The sequence below is a fragment of the Phaenicophaeus curvirostris genome, chromosome 1, assembly GCF_032191515.1.
Source record: "Phaenicophaeus curvirostris isolate KB17595 chromosome 1, BPBGC_Pcur_1.0, whole genome shotgun sequence".
NCBI classification, from domain to species: Eukaryota; Metazoa; Chordata; class Aves; order Cuculiformes; family Cuculidae; genus Phaenicophaeus; species Phaenicophaeus curvirostris.
The window spans coordinates 139972562-139989104 of record NC_091392.1 but is presented as its reverse complement, the minus strand read 5'-3'; the positions used below and the strand labels follow the sequence as shown (position 1 = coordinate 139989104).

At 38.0% G+C, this 16543-nt stretch overlaps 1 protein-coding gene across 2 annotated transcripts in view; it reads right to left on the bottom strand.

The window, feature by feature from the left end:
* Positions 1 to 8656: 8656 nt before the first annotated feature.
* Positions 8657 to 16543, bottom strand: part of GABRB3 (gamma-aminobutyric acid type A receptor subunit beta3) — a 193053-nt gene continuing 185166 nt past the window's right edge. For both annotated transcript variants that reach the window (XM_069876090.1, XM_069876099.1), the window contains one exon: positions 8657 to 10484. In XM_069876090.1, coding sequence (XP_069732191.1) covers positions 10134 to 10484 — 351 coding nt within the window. In that variant the 3' untranslated portion in view covers positions 8657 to 10133. The remainder of the gene's footprint in view (positions 10485 to 16543) is intronic.

Genomic DNA, 16543 nt, shown 5'->3' with positions numbered 1-16543 from the left:
GACAAGTTGATAGCACAGACTGAAGAAAATTAGAGACACAAAAGAAGACTGAAAATAAATGACAAGCCAGGGGCTAGGCAGAGAAAGATATTGACAATGATTATAATGAAATTATGTTCAAATAACGCAAGAGAGGATGTGATTCTGAGGAATAAAGACAGTAAACACAGTACATAATATTTTCATCATTTATGATCCATGAAGAGGATTATTATTATTTTTTTCTGCAACAGGTGAGAGAAAGACTAAGATGGTGGTCAGGGGAGAGAAGAGCACAACGTGACTGAAAATAGCTGAACTTGGTTTAGCTCAGCAAAGTGAAGGCTGATAAAGGTGCGATTTCTCTCTAGGAATATGTCAAAAGAGTAAACATCAGAAGGAGAAGAGCTATTTGAGCTAAAGGGCAATTTTGGCAAAAGAACAAAAGGCAGGGAAAAATCAGCCGTAGCACATTTAACCCAGGGAGCTTTCTAACTATCTGGGCAAGGATATCTATCTGGCTGTAGCCACTGGGGCAATCTCTAGGACTTTAAGGTAGAGCCTGATCACCACATGAAAAAGAGTGAATGACATGACTGCCTGGCTTTGACAAGGCAGGATGCTCATAATCTCAGGTCTTCCTCTTGAAAAAAATAATTGAAATGGAAATGAGTGCAGGTTTTGCTGGCAGCCTTTTTGGTAGCTAGTTGATATCAGTAGGACTGAGTGCACTGAAAATTTCCACAGCTAGATATCAGACTATCATCTAGTCAGTCCCCCGAAACTCTTATCTTCATGTTTTACAATCACTTTACAATGGAAAAAATGTATATCCCTGAAGATGGTGCTTCAGTGTTTATCAACAGTTTTTCTTATAACCACTGAAACTACTAAATGTGCTTTTCAAGATCATTTGATGTGCCAGCCAGCACTGAACTGCAAATGGGCCACCTGAATGTTAAACAGAAATTCTTTCAAAATTGCTACATTATTAGCACTATGACTTCTTGGCATCCCCACATTCAAGATTCCCATCCTTTCAAAATGCTGTGATTTCTTCATCCTTATTTAAACTTGCAGTAACTCACCCTCAGACTATCAGGATAGTGTCAGTGGGCAGGAAGCAGCACAAGGATCAGACCCTCTTTTGACATCCCAAATCAGTTTATAGCTAAAAATTTTTCACATCCTAAAAGAGAGTTGTCTCATAGATTCAGTGACACTTACCTCATTCAACACGGTCAGCTCTTAGACAAGATTTCTTTTAAACAAAGCAGGTAATAACTCTATATTTTTATTAAATAACAAAAATACTACTACTATTATGATATAAGCATTTATATTAATAAAAAATAATAAGGACATCTATCTGTTGCAGTAGGACTTCAGCCAGCCTCTGAAGGTGGGGGAGCCTTCTGATTTGCCAGAGGTGCTCCACTTCCATTTTTGGGGGGTGATTTGGAGGGCTTTTATTTGATTTGGCATTTTGCTGCTAAAGGGCAAGTCTGGATTTTGTGGACACCCATGGAAAATGAAAATGCAATCCAGCTATTTGTCACTTTTCCAGTCACGATGTACTCAGTAAACTAGAATCACACAAATATATCCCTCGCAGCTCTTGCAGTTCCAAATTTCAGTCCTCTCCTATATTTCGATCCTTCCCATAAATTTTTTTGTCTTGAATTTTATGTAATCAATTAAGATATAAGTTTTTCATCAATCTGGCTAATATTAACTTCAGATGATGTGCAAAGCCTGTTGACACCTTCGAGAGCTTTTCTGTCAGCTATAAAGAGCTTTGGATCAGGACTCAATAGCAGTCATTTGTTTGAATCTATGCTAGTTTAATGAGTGATTAGCAGATGTTTTTTCCAGTCTTTACCTAACAGTTGATAAACCAGAATCCAGGAGGAGCTGTGTACTAAATAATGTTATGATTTTACAACCCTCAAATTGCTTTAGAAAATAGATTTATAAATCATGCACATAAAAGTAAAGGATATTGACAAATTCTCTGCTATAAAAGAGAAGGCTTGCTGTGCTTTATGCGAGTCTCTCAACAATAAAGTGTAACCCACCATGGGATACTGGGAAAACCTATCAGATCTTTATATATCTAGGTGTCTTGGGTACCTATCCTTTCCGCTCTCTTTTATTTGAGGTAATTTACATGTCTTTGGTACTGCAGCTCAAATTCCCACATCTTTTAGGACAAAATTCTTGTTTAAACACTGCTTAAACAACTGTCCATGCCATGAAAGTTGTGCACAGGAAAAAAGCCTTTGATATTCCAATTACTTGTTATTATTTTTTAAGTCACCTTCCAATCCAAGCAATGTTTCTAATGCTGAAAGATACCAACTATTTGTTCTACTTGACCTTTCATGATATTTAGGCATCTGGCTTTCCAGCTCAAGTAATCAAGATGATAATTAAACCTACATCTTTGTGAATGTCAAAACTGTCATCTGCATTCAGAATGTAACAGGTCTGCAAGAAATGATGATCAAGAGAAATCTAACATCAGGGAGGTCATTAGGAAATTGTTCCAGCGTGGTGGGCTTCACCAAAAACTGCCTTGTCAAACCAAATGAGGTATATGGAAGTAAGCTACATGAACTGCGGATACGGGATACCTAATCAATGTAATTATAAACTAAGCATACTTTGCAAATGTGATTATTCACAGTATGCTAGATAATGTCCAAGTAGCAATAGCAGGTTATGGGTATCCTTTAGATTGTTTCACTGTTAATACTTTACTCTATGTGCAGTTGTATATGCTTTCAGCTTAGAATAAGTCAAATTAGAAGTGTTAAGTTCATGGGAAAACGTGTGTTGAAATTGTTCCTGTTCACAAATGAAGTCATGTCAGTTTTTCAATCTCAGTAAGCAACCAGAAGTTGTTTCCCAACAGGCAATGTGGTTCTGAGTTTCCAGCCAAAGTTGTGAACCCACCCTTTGCTCTACTGACGTGGAGGTGAGTGGGACAAAGAGTTAACTATGATATGGGATCATTCATATTATGGGATGTCATCTACAACTGAAAGAGTTTAGTCCACAACATAAATTTCAGCAAGTGCAGAAGTTATCTCCATTTGTCTTGCCTTACTTTTGTGCATTCCTTGCTACGTGCAAACTTCAAGCATGGCAACTCACCGTGCATGCACCATTCCCTCTGTTATTGCTCACAAGTTTTTCTGGAGGCTGGTTTTGCAGCTAGTCAAAGAGTTATAACTAAAAATATTGGCTTGGAACTCCAGATGTGGGTTTTAAATAGCCCTTGGGAGGATAGCAAATATTTTTGTTATAAATAGCTTATAAATAAGGTCTACAATGACTAAGGCACTAAGGGGGTGCTTCAGATAAATGTCCCATGTAAGAAGGAATGTGTTCAGCCTGTGTGTCCTCTGCAGTGGCAGAGAAATTAGGCAGTTCTGAAGGGCAAAGCAGCATGTCCAGTGTGCAATTGCCCAGGAGTAGCAGCAGGAAATACAGAGCCTAGGGAGAATACATGCCTTGAAGACACTCACAGATATCTGCTTGCACCCAAAGCTTTTTTATGACAGGAGACTCCCATACATCTAAGATGCAGCTAGATGTAGTGCTTTTGTCAGCTTTTTACATCAAAGGCAGATGCCTAGAGCAGTGGGCCAGATGGTGCTTGAGGTCATGTCCCAGGACTGTTCTCAGCTGAGCTGGGAATTTCCATCAAAACTCTCCAGCTGCTCAGCCAAGCCTTTCCTCCTTTGAAAACAAGAGAAGCACAAGTGCCTGACTCCATCCAACTGCTGTAAGGCTGCACAGAGACCTGATTTCCAGCTGCCTGCACTGGGAGATTTACTGTGTGCTGGTTCCTGCTCCTGCAGTTGTTTGTGCTTTTCACATTAAATATCCCTGGAAGAAAAAAGATGGAAAGAATTCATTGCCAGCAATTTTAAATATTTTAGCATCTATCTACATTACTGCTGTTTTAGACTGCAAATTCTTAAGAATAGCCTTAGGCAGGAAGAATTTGGTACCAAATTGCTTCTGTCCCTGTGGATTAAATGTATAACCTGCAGCAAAATTTGAGCCTGGGTGTACGGGAAAAGGTTCTTAATTGCCTGACAGCCTGCAAATTCCCCCTTTTCTAGTAATTTTCAAAGAACGGGAAAATGGGGTCTCTAGTGGCAGTGCTGGCATTTCAGATAGAAGAAGTGTGAAGCAGCAGTTAGTTGTTAAACTAATATAGCATCTGATCTGTGAGACACTGTCTAACAAGTAGGATATCTAATGCTGGCAGGTCTGCTGGTATGGCTGAGCAAGAAATCATTTGGTAGCATGGATCTGCAGGCTTCAGCTCTCAGTAACCTATAGGCAGGTGGTTAACCTAGTGCAGGTATAAGGTAAACTATCACCTGCCATATGGATCAAGGACAGAGAAAATGCTCAGAGGAGTACTGCTGAAAAGATTTAGTCTTTAGAAAACTCCCCATACTCTGTCACAGACTCCCAACTTACATTCATAAAAAAAAACATTAGTACCCAGAGACAAGTCTGCTAACTCTTGAAGGCTAGAACATAAACTGAACAAAATTTAAATACAATATTAGAACAAAAACCTAAAGATTACAATGATGTATCATAACCCTGAGTATACATGCTGTTTGCTGATGCACCTCCTGCCACCTAGGAAAATAGCTACTTTATCTCTAGGTTTTTGCAGTAGGAGCAATAACATCTGAAAGAAGCCAAATGCTGGTGGTAAACTGGAGAATAATTCAGAGTTTAGCCTAAGGCTCCCTCTGGAGTCAAAGGAGAGAGATCTGTGACTCCAAGGAGGAATTCAGAGCAAGAACTTGAGTGGCTTTGGGGAGCTCTGTCTGGGGAAAACCCAGGGAGGTGTCTGGGTTTTCCCATTTCCAGAGGAAAACATAAACTGATATTCTAAATCAGGCTGCAATACTGGGACAAAGGTATATTGCATAGCACATTTCAAAGGTAAGGGAAATTGCCCAGACAGATATTTTGCTTGCTTAAGAATTACTTAAAGTTCAGTTAATTAGGCAATAATATAAACTCTGGCTGATTTTAGGGACAGTAGTTGTTCTTTTTGTACTAGTACATATCCCACTTATATGGCTCCAGTTTTCAAGTATGACATACGATGCTATACTTTGGTAAGCTGCCAAAAGGTTTGATTTTCAGAAAGTATATGTCTGAGTCCGTAAGTCAGACCTTTGCAAGCTGAAAGAACCACGTAAATTCACCCCAAATCTGAAATAATTAGTAAAAACTCAGACCATTTATTTGGAGGAGTTTGAAGGCACTTGGGAGAGATTCTGTCTTTGTACAAAAAAAATGTTCAGAGAATCCATGGGATTCCCACTGCTTTTAGTTTAGTATTCAGCTGTCTGCCATGCTTCTATTAGCAGGTAGCATTTGCTGTTGTGACAGTCATGACTGTAAAACCAATATCTATGGAAATAGCCTTGATAATAACCAGACTGTATTTAGTTGAGGAAAACAGTCAATCATTTCTACTAGAACCTGAACTCCTTTGATATAATGAGTAGTACTTAAGCAATTAATTGATAATGTTTATCAATACATCAGCTCCAAAATACACAAAAGAAATACCTCTCTTACCAGGACTGGAATAAATAGATAGATAATATGTATGATCTGGGAAACGTTGTTGGAAGTAAGCATAAATGAAGTGCAGAAATCAGAGGGCCTTGCAATCATATATATATATAGATGAATATTTTATCTGTTCCTAAAAGTTGTGACAAGTATCATTAGCTACTATGAGATTTAAGTGAGTGTGGGACAGCTTGTTCCAATGCAAAGCATAGCAATTGGGTTTAAAGACAGTCAGCTTTCCAAATCTTCAAAGTATCTTCTGGTTTTGACTGAAGGAGTTGGTGAACCACTGTCAAGGTGACTTTAAAAACCTCTCTTGGAATCTGTCCATATCCTTACTCCTCTAAATAACTCACTAATACTTAGCAATAAAAACTACAATAAAACCAGTTAGCTTTCCTGATACAATGAGCACAGCTGGAGAAATTTTTTTGTTGTTGTTGTTGTTTGCTTTTGAAATATTTATGACTTGATTGATGAAACAAAGAAGCAGGACATCACCATCTTGTTTTCATATCAAAAGCTTTTTTTGCCTCCTGGGCAGGTAGACTTTTCATATAAAGCAGAGGACAAACTTTCTGCTCTTAACAGGCAATATCCCAGCTTCAAGAGAGGTTGGTTTTCTAATTAGGAATTTTGCTAAGTCAGTGGATCTAGTTCTTCCCTCTTCCTTAATTTACCATAGAAAACACTAGGAAATACAGTAATTTAATGCTTAAGAATCCCTTTTGCTACTTGTGTATCAGTAAGAAAATGCTTTCATGATTTTTTTCTTTTAAATCATTTAATACTAATCATTAAATGTTATTTAACATGTAATTAAGCAATAAGATCTAGCAAAAACTCATACTCCCATCCCCAGAAAAAAAACCCCAATCAATCTTTAAATAGTTTTAATAAATGAATATTCATTCATCAATATTTTCATAAAGCATCTCTTCATCATTCCATTTAATATTCTTTTTTTTTTCACTGCTGAAGATTACCAAAAATACATAGATGTGCCTTAAGCAAAAAAAGACTGGGTTTTAGTTTATCTTTACAATGGGATGAAATCAACTTAAACAACCATAATATTTCTACTGTTTATTGACCCTTTGGGCTATAACACAATATAGTTCCAGTTTTCTTTTTTTAAAATGCCTCTTACAAACAATGATGTGTAAATGTTATTTGTAGTAGTTTTGAGTTAGAAAGGAGATAATTACCTATGAAAGACATTACTCTGGTGCAATTTGGTTGAAGTTACCATTTTTCATCTTAAAACAATCTATGGTTAAAATCATAGGATCACTGAATGCAGCTATCATAAAGGGACAAGAGCCAGAAAATGGGAGGTCAAGGCAAACACTGTTCTTAACACATGGTTGCGTGTGTGTGTCTGTCTGTGTGTAAGAAGTAGTGCTTGGACTGGCGGAAGGGAATTGGCAAAAAAAGGCACAAAAATGTGTGTTAAAGATGAAGTATTAACCTTAAGTGAGAATTTCCTGGCTTTTTCCAAGTCAAACAAAGACCTGGATCTGTTCAAGCTTCAAGCTGCTTGTGCCCCATGGAACCTAAGTAGAATGATGAATATGAAATCTCATTAAAAATTTGAAACATGCAACTACCCACTTTTTGTGATGACTGGCAAGGTGGGGAGTATGGTTTTATGGAAGGGGCTGCAGTAACACACCACCATCCAGTTGTACAACGGGTAAGAGAGGGAGAGTCCTCAGCAACTCTGTTCTCTTGCCCATGCACGGCCCCGAAAATGCACTTTGCATCTTTGCTCTGACCAGACAGTCATTTTCCATCTGCATGATGATCCTGGCTGAGGCCACTGGGAGAACCGTTTTCCATGGGACTTGGAATACACATTTCTATCACAACTAAAAAGTCTGTTCTTGTTGTTGTTAGAGATCCCTGCTTGATCACACGATTTCTAGGAGCTGGGTCTTGAAGGAAAGAAAGAACTGTGATTACATCATGAGGGTAGGACTGATCTCTTCTTGAATCTCATTTTTAAGGGTAGTTTTTTAGGTCACGTACTGAAAGATTTCCTTGAAGATTATTTCATAGGGCTAATTTTTCTAAAGCAAAGCCTACCATTTTTAAGTTTTATTAAAACCAGTTATTTTTGTTTAATTATATTTCGATATTAGGATAAAAACTTGGGGGAGCTTTTCAACAATTCTACCAAATGTGTACTTTGGGAGGGTGTTAATTGTTCAGTTATTTGATTATAATTATGACAATGTGCTCTATAATCCCTTCACAGTTTGAAGAGATATTACAGTGCTCATAATACATTGTGGTTTACCAATGGGAGTTAATACTGAAAGGCTTTTAAAAACCAAGTTTTTCTGCTTCAGCTATACAGGTTCCTTTGAGGCTCATTCATAGCTGTCTGAAGATACGGTGCTTAAAAAATTGCATATACAGTCACTTTGCACCACTGCCAAGGATGCAGCAGGACTGCAGTGCTGATCCGGCACGTGCTGGCAGACAGGGTTACAGTGAACACTACCAGCTGGGGATCGCATTGCAGCTTTGCCACAAAGCAGCCGTTGCAGAGCCCATGCCTACTCAAGGAGTAGCCTTTGAGGATGGGATTACAACACAGACCTTGCAACACAGGTTCCTATACACTGAATTTCAGCCCAGAGCAATGTTTCACAGTTCAGTTGCAAATAGTCAAGGGTGGAGACAGTAACAGACTGTACATGGCAGCAATACAAGTATCATTGCTCTGCTCACAGACACATCAAGTACTAGCGAGAACATGGGTCATTATAGAGCCAAGGAAGCCTTTTCAGTTTCATCCCCCTTTGGTGTTTTTGGTAGATGGATATCCGCACATTTTTTCCCCCACAAATGTCTCAAAATGCATCCAAAGCTCTCTATCTGCCAAAAGTTCCCACTGATGTCCAGAAGATTTCTGCATGCAGAGAACTGGCAGGGCCATCCTTGAATTACATTTTTTAGATCTATTTCTGCTACTGCATCTGTTGTAATTTGTGAGTGTACATGATAGAAACACTTTACAAAAAAATATATCTTCTTCTGCTTAGAAAGGTTTAGTTCTGATAAATAACAAATTAAGTTTACAGATCTGAAATTGGCATACCTTGACGACAACAATCTATTGGACTGAAAAAAGCTGAAATCTTATGAGGGAATGAATCAGAATGAAAACTGAAGTGGTCACATTTGCATGAACGACATGTTTGAGCATAGCTGTTGCAGAAACAAAACAAACTTTTTGCTGTCTCTTGTGATCTGTGACAGTAGCACACTAGCTTGGTAAGTGTATGTGTATATACTTTACGTATATAAATGAAATATGAAAATGCTCCATTACTGAATCAAAGTATTGGAAGTGCTCTATTTGCTCAATTCTAGAGAATAAAAAGTTGTAACATCACAGAAACAAAAATATGACATAGCATGCAGTCACAATAGCAAGCACAGGGAAAAAAAATATTGAGAAAATATACTTATATGCATATTATGCAAATATATTTTACATTAACATACAATGTTATAAGAATGTTAAATAATGTGAATGTATGTTTAAAAAAACCTACAGCTAGGTGGTTTCATGTCAATGTAGTAAATAACCTGAGACATCTTCTATACTTTCACTGGAATGACAATCTTCAAATCTACAGCAGATGTAGAACACATTGACAGTAGTTGAATTCTCAGCTAAATTATACTAAAAATGTGCTGTTTTCTTTTAAAATGAGATGGCAGCTGGAACCAGTCCAAGTGAAGGAAAATGTGCTGTACATTTACAGTACTTACAAAAGATTTGTTTCACTGTTGATGGACACTTAAAATGCTTGTTTGAAATATTATGAACATGTATATGTCTTCGAAGACCTAGATCAACTCTCCCATGATCACCTTGCTTGCTTGCAGAAAAAAAAGCAAGAGATCATTAAAAATAATGCCCGTTCAGGACTGGGAGAAAATGTATAACGACATATATAAACCCAAGAAATTTTAGCAAAGAAAAATAATTGTGGCTTGATGAAATCATAGTTGATGGAGCTGCAATATAAATTAGTTACTTTAAACTTACCAGTGTAACTCTATCACTTTATGAATAGTGTGTATGGCAGTATTTACAAACAATGTTACTAAATACTGACTTTATACACGATTACACCTGTTTGAAAATTTCTATGACAATCAAAGTTTTGTAGTGATAATATACACTTACTTTCTCAAGGCTTGTTGTTTTGATGACACTTGCCTTTTGATTTAAAAAGTTCCTCTGAAGTGCATTCTATGTTAATGTGTCCATAACCTCAGAACGAATGTGTACATGTGTGTGTGCATACATATACTTTTGCTTTGCAGTGTATGCTTTTAAGTACACACAATCCTTTGCCATATGTATTCACACACACATGAGTATGGTCTACATAGTAAAAGTTCATATATATATATTTTTATATATAAATATATATATAAACTCTGCAGGCAAGTAGTACTTCGCTTGTTATAACTGAAGTCCTTTAAAAAAGTTCAGTCAATCAGTTAACATAGTATAGCCAGTAAATTAAGTTGAAAAGAGAAAATGTGAATGGAAACACCATTCTTGACCATCTGTCAATGGCATTCACATCTGTTAGATCAGGGATTTTTATTTTCAGTTGTGAAGACCTTCTTCGTAAATGGCCCCTCTTGCTATGGGAGCCTGTTCTTTCTGATGAACGCCTTCCAAGGCTTTCACGATGTGAGCTTTGTTTTCTATATTGGATTCCTGAGCTGTCAAAGGATATCGTTGAATTTCTGGCATCTGTAACACTGGTGGTGACCTCGTTGCTTGCCACCTCATTGTGAATTTCAAGTGATGTTAGCAGAATGTTTCCATGGGTGTCCACCTAGGGGGCAAAAATAGAAATATAAATTGTTTCAAAAGACTTGACATCTATCAGCAGAATGTGGGTGTATTTAAATCTCCAAACCCACACGTATTTTAAGAAAGCATGTATTCATTTTAAGCATGTGATAATCTTGGGGAAAAATGGCAATACCCAGCTACTTAAAATAAGACAAGTACTTAAATACTTCTACAAATGGGGTTATCATCATACTACCAGCATCCAGTAGAAAACTGCATTCAGCAAAACCAGTAATTCTCTTCTGTCTCTAAACCAGCCAATTTTAAAGAACAGTGTAGTTCAGTGAAATCATAGAATCATAGAACAGTTTTGGTTGGAAAAGACCTTTAAGATCATCAAGTCCAACCACCGACTCAGCCCTGCTAAGGCCTCCACTAGACCATGTTCCCCAGTACGACATCGACTCGTCTCTTAAACATGTCCAGGGATGGTGGTGAGTCAACTACCTGCCTGGGCATTCTATTCAGTAAAGAAATTCCTCCTAATATCTGACCTAAACCTCCCCTGGTGCATCTTGATGCCATTTCCCCTTGTCCTATCACTAGCTACCAGAGAGAAGAGACCAATTCCTACCTTGCTACAACCTCCTTTTTAGGTAGCTTCAGAGAGCAATAAGGTCTCCCTTCAGCCTCCTTTTCTCCAGACTAAACAATCCCAGCCCCTTCAGCTGCTCCTCATAAGACTTATGCTCTAAACTCTTCGCTAGTTTTTTTGCCCTCCTCTGGACATGCTCCAGCATCTTCATGTCCTTCTTGCAGTGAGCGGCCCAAACCTGAACACAGTATTTGAAGTGCGGCCTCACCAGCACCTAGTAAAGGGGAAGGACCACCTCCCTAGTCCTGCTGGCCACACTATTCCGGATGCAGGCCAGGATGCCGTTGGGCTTCTTGGCCACCTGGGTACACTGCTGGCTCATACTGAGCTGACTGTCAATCAACACCCCCAGGTCCTTCTCCTCCAGGCAGCTCTCCAACCACTATTCTCCAAGCCTGTAGTATTGCTTAGGGTTGTTACAATGCAAGTGCAGGACTTGGCACTTGGACTTGTTGAACCCCATGCAATTGGCTTTGGCCCACTGATCCAGTCTGTCTCGGTCCCCCTGTAGAGCCTGTCTACCCCCTGTACATTGCTTGCAGTAGGGGATGAGGGTATGGGACGGCATCTATCTGCTACCTACATAGGAAATTTGCTAAAATCACAAGAATATTTCTGCCCAGCTGAACTCTGCCATTTTGGAATCACAGAGCTCATCTACAACTTCTTTCTTAAAATTTTCCTTTCAAAGTAATTTGCACAGTTTTGCAATCACGGCAATGCTTAACTGCAGAGCTTTTCCACTTGGATAAGTGATCTTAAACAGTAATGAGCTTCTACTAGGAAGAAAGCTGCTAAACTGAGGGAGAAGGTGACACTCTTCCCTTCCACCTTTGTATCCAAGAGGTGGTGATCACAGTGTTAAGCACGAATAAACAATGTAAGACAATTTTCAGTAAATAAGTGGAAGGCTATGAACACTCAGAATCCTCAAATTCTGGTCCAGACTCTCTAGCACCCCTGAATACTGGTAGAGGAGGACCAGCACAGAGTTGTGTATGACTCCTTCAGCTCAGAAAAACTTCCAGTTCCCATGAATTGCACTGATGGGCAGGCCCAAATACTGCTGTCTTAGTATTTACTAGCTTCAGTGGTGGGGCACCACATCCCCTTGTGCCCCATGCCCTGAATGCTGGAAGACAGGCAGACAGACAACTGATTCACGGATCAGCTTCAATTTTCCTGTCTGCTTTTGGGAAAGGACAATAATGTCTGAACGTAAAATAAATGCTCTGTACTGGGTATTTTCAGCCAGTCAATACATGTGACTCTGTTCAAGCGAACTCAGTTCCCCCATATCAGAATTATATGGTGAATCATGGCATACAGGATAATTTCCAGTTTTATGTACATAATTTATTAATCCGCAATTGATCCTGCAATTAATAAATTTTTCTAACCTGCCACATTTTCTGGCTGTGTTAACTGTGCAGCAGTTTAACACAGAATCATAGAATCATTTAGGTTGGAAAAGACTTTGAATATAATTTAATCTCATCTTAGAAGCATCTGTTTAAAAGTGTTTGAGAAAACACACTGTTGTCATGGCCTTCTGAAGTTTATAAAGTCATCTGATATCACTTCCTTTTCAAGCTTTGTGTGATGCATTAAAAGTATGTGTAGCTATGTTTCTGTCCATATGCATTTAGTTTAATACTATTAAAATTCTGTAAGATGGGTATCTCTTTCATCAAATATTGATGCCACCGCTTTTATTTTCTCAGTGAAAACAATTACAATACAATAACAGTAATGCTTTGTCAAGCTTCTCGCAAATGGAAAAAGAATATAAAATTCTATGAATGACATAAAGGCAAGTAGAAAAAAACCCTGAAGTATCCAACAAATCCTGCTGTTGTAGGCAACAGTACATTATGCTGATGTAAAAATAAACGTGAACCAAAATAATGGGATGGAGAAGCATCAGTGGTGGTTACAAAGAATTCATCTTCCCCATGGCAGAAACCCATTGCATACAAAAGTATAAGCTCTAGCTTTGTAGGAATGAGTTCACGCTGTTGAATAGTACCCGTAATCAGGGAATACACATAGCTGTGAAATACAGCCATAGATACAATCACTAGTTATGGTGGTCTTTGAAAAAAATTGATTCAGTTTTGCCTGTTCTGTTTTTTTCACAAAGAATACAAATTACGATCAGGATTTGTAACATCATTGTGTAAACTATCTCCAGAATCTGCATTTTCCTTATAAAAGTTAAAACAAATCCTCTCATCCAGAACCCCACAGCATCATGACATCTCCTTTCCCATCTCCTTCCAGGCTTTGAGAATGTCCTTCAGCTTACTAAAAATGTCCCAGCAAAGATGATTTTGCTGGGCTCCACCCTGACAGCACTGCCTCCCGCTTGCAATTCTCTAATTTTTCCTTCCACCACCACAGATGTCAGCTGCTTTTTCCCTCAGGGCTTCCTAATCTCTCCAGATTCTGTATGCCACCTACATATATACAGACAGCCCATCTATGTGCACTTTGTCCTTCTACACCGAGCATGGATTTTTAATGAGATGTCGGTCAAAAACTTGTATTCTGGAGGGTACACGTATGTATTCAGGCTTCTCCTAACCAAGGAATTAATTTTTTTTGACTCATTTCATTGCACTGCATAGCCCTCTTCACCTTCTCTGCCAACCTTACATGACACACTAACGCAGCTTCTGCCTCTCATCTGCCAGTGACGCTGTCACTTCTTACCGCTTGTCACTGCATCTATAAATCAAACTAAAATGGTGATCAAGAAAGTTGTAACATTTGTGTAAATGCTTTCTCTCAAGATACCATTATATCCTACAAAGTTGCATGACAGCATGTATTTTCTCTAAATGTCAAATGAAACATATTTGGTAACATACTTTTGAAATGCATCTCTTTGTTAATAGAGCAATAGACTTGCATGTCAAATTCAAGGAAGGAGCAGATGGAGAGAAAGGGTCTGCAGAAACTGAAATCAAGCTTCTGGCCCACAGATACTCTTGAGATCTATTCCTACAAATTGTATTGATTCCTTCAGAGGTTTTGGATAAACAACCTAAGCTCTCAACAGCATTAAAGCAATATATGCTAATGCTCTGTGACAATCTTAAGGTGATGTTGAAGTATGAATATTTAATGCATGCAACATTCTATAATGTATTTACAAATAAGCATTACTTCTGAATGATTTAAGCAATGATTTAGATGACTCTGATGAATGCACACAAGCTCTCTGAATGAATAAAGAAGCAAACAAAAAATGGCAGGGTATCCTGTACAAGTCGACTCAAGTTTGCCTGAATATACAGATAAGGGGAAATTCTCCATGAGTGAACATGACTGTTGCTCATTGGCTGCAGGGAAAATATTACCTCAGGTACAGATACAGATCGAGAAAAGTAGTTGAATGGATTACAGTCCTGGCCAAATATCATGAACAAGGCCAATGTCTTTCATAAAGTTTTAGTCGTACTCCTTATGAGACTTAGAATGCAATTTTATCACCTGGCTCAAAAATGTCACTATCTGTGCACTGGAAATTCTACCCAAAATGTTAACATGAGGCTTTGCTCTCAAACCTTGTTACAAATTAGAGAGATGACATTGTAGATTCAGCCAATTTCTTCTCACTCCTCCCCATCCATCCTTAAATATTTCTCTGTTTTTGCCTTCTCTGCTAACCCTGTGTCTCTGTGCTTCTTGTAGTCTCCTGTCTGCCCTATACAGCTCCACCTGAAGCCATTCATTCCCATTTCCCTCATGTGGTCTCCACTGCTGCTGCTTTTGTCTCCTCCATGACACAAGCCAGGGCTGGTTGTTTCCATGGAGTGTTTCCCAATGAGCTCATCAAAGCAGATGGAAACAGCTGAGTACCAAATCATTAATTAATTCCCTGCTGAATCAGCATGGACCCCAATATACAAAACTGAAGTTCTTATTTCAGAATCAATTTTAATCAAACCCCACCCCTCCTACATCTGAATAACTACAGCTCCTGCACCAGAGTGAAGTGGCATAACTCTGCCTGGAGACCCAGAAGCATGAAATGCTGAGGTGCTTTATACATGAAAAACAAACACACTTTTCAAGGTATTTCATTTCTGAACTAGACAAATTACAGTACAAATAAAAAATCCAAAACTTCAGCAGTCTAATGTCATTATACATAAATGACTTTAACTTCCCTAATTGAAGCCAGAAAGACAAGAACTAAGATAAAGCTCACAAAGAATCTCTGACCCTTGCACCAGAACTGTGTGAAACTTCAATGCTCTTTTACAACCGAAAAGTCCTGCATCTACTTCTTAATTCTAAACAAGATACTGGTTCATTTAGTGTTAGGTATTATATTTTTAAAGAAATGAAAGAAAAGAGCTGCTGTTGGATATCCTTCTCCAATCAAGATTCTTGGAAAGCTTCAGGTTAATGCCAGTTTGAAAATATTTTACTAGGGCTGGGAAACGACCATAAGGCTTGATTTACTATTAGGTACTGTCTGAGTTGTTTCAGGTTCATTTAGTTCTCTGTTATATTCCATAAATTTTAAGGAGTACTTTACAATGAAATCTCTTTTTCCTTCTAAGTCTTTCACTCTACTACACAAAAAGGAAAATGAAGAAGCATTTTGCTCAATCCCCATAGGTATGTTTAGGAGTTCATCTATCCCAAATTTTTAAATACCATGTAAACACTTTTCATCATATGAAGCAATATAAATGCAAATAGCGGGTTTAAATAACAGCATCATAACTTGTCTCTGTAGTTAGTCTTGCATTATTTCACATCAAAATTACTATTCAAGTACATTATCCCACAAACCCTTAAAATTATAATAAAATGGAAGTTATTTTTGGTGAAAATTGCAATCTAGACTGCAGCTAACTTTAGTCTCACCTGATCTTCCCTGATGCAAGCGTCTATGATTTTGCAAGGGGTAAACTACCTAGTAGCAGTTTTTGTCATCTTTAATTATATATAAATGGCTTTCCAACATGTAGAAGAGTACATAATCAGGCCCTCTGTGTTATCTGTGCTTAAAGTAAAATTCATTGACCACATTATGCCTTGGATATTTTCAAACAATTTAAAACTGCAAGCACAATAAAAATTATACTGTTGAATGTTCTCCCTGAGTCTAAAAGCTCATACCTCTCTCAATATCATTTTAATTTGTTTATATTCATTAATAATAAAAAAAAAATAAGAAAACTATGTTATAGTAGCCTAGTAGATGAGTCCAGGGCTGCCAGCAGAACTGGCAAGACGGATAGATCTTGAAAAATAAGAAAAGTGTAAAGAAAAAAAAAAATAGGAACTTCCATATTAGTATCAGTGTTCACCAACTAAGAATGGAGTTTGAAAATAAACTGATGTATTTGAACAGAGAAAGAAAATAGATGCTTGATCTGCCCTTGCCCTAGATTTCACATCGTCTGGTTTCTTACAGTCTC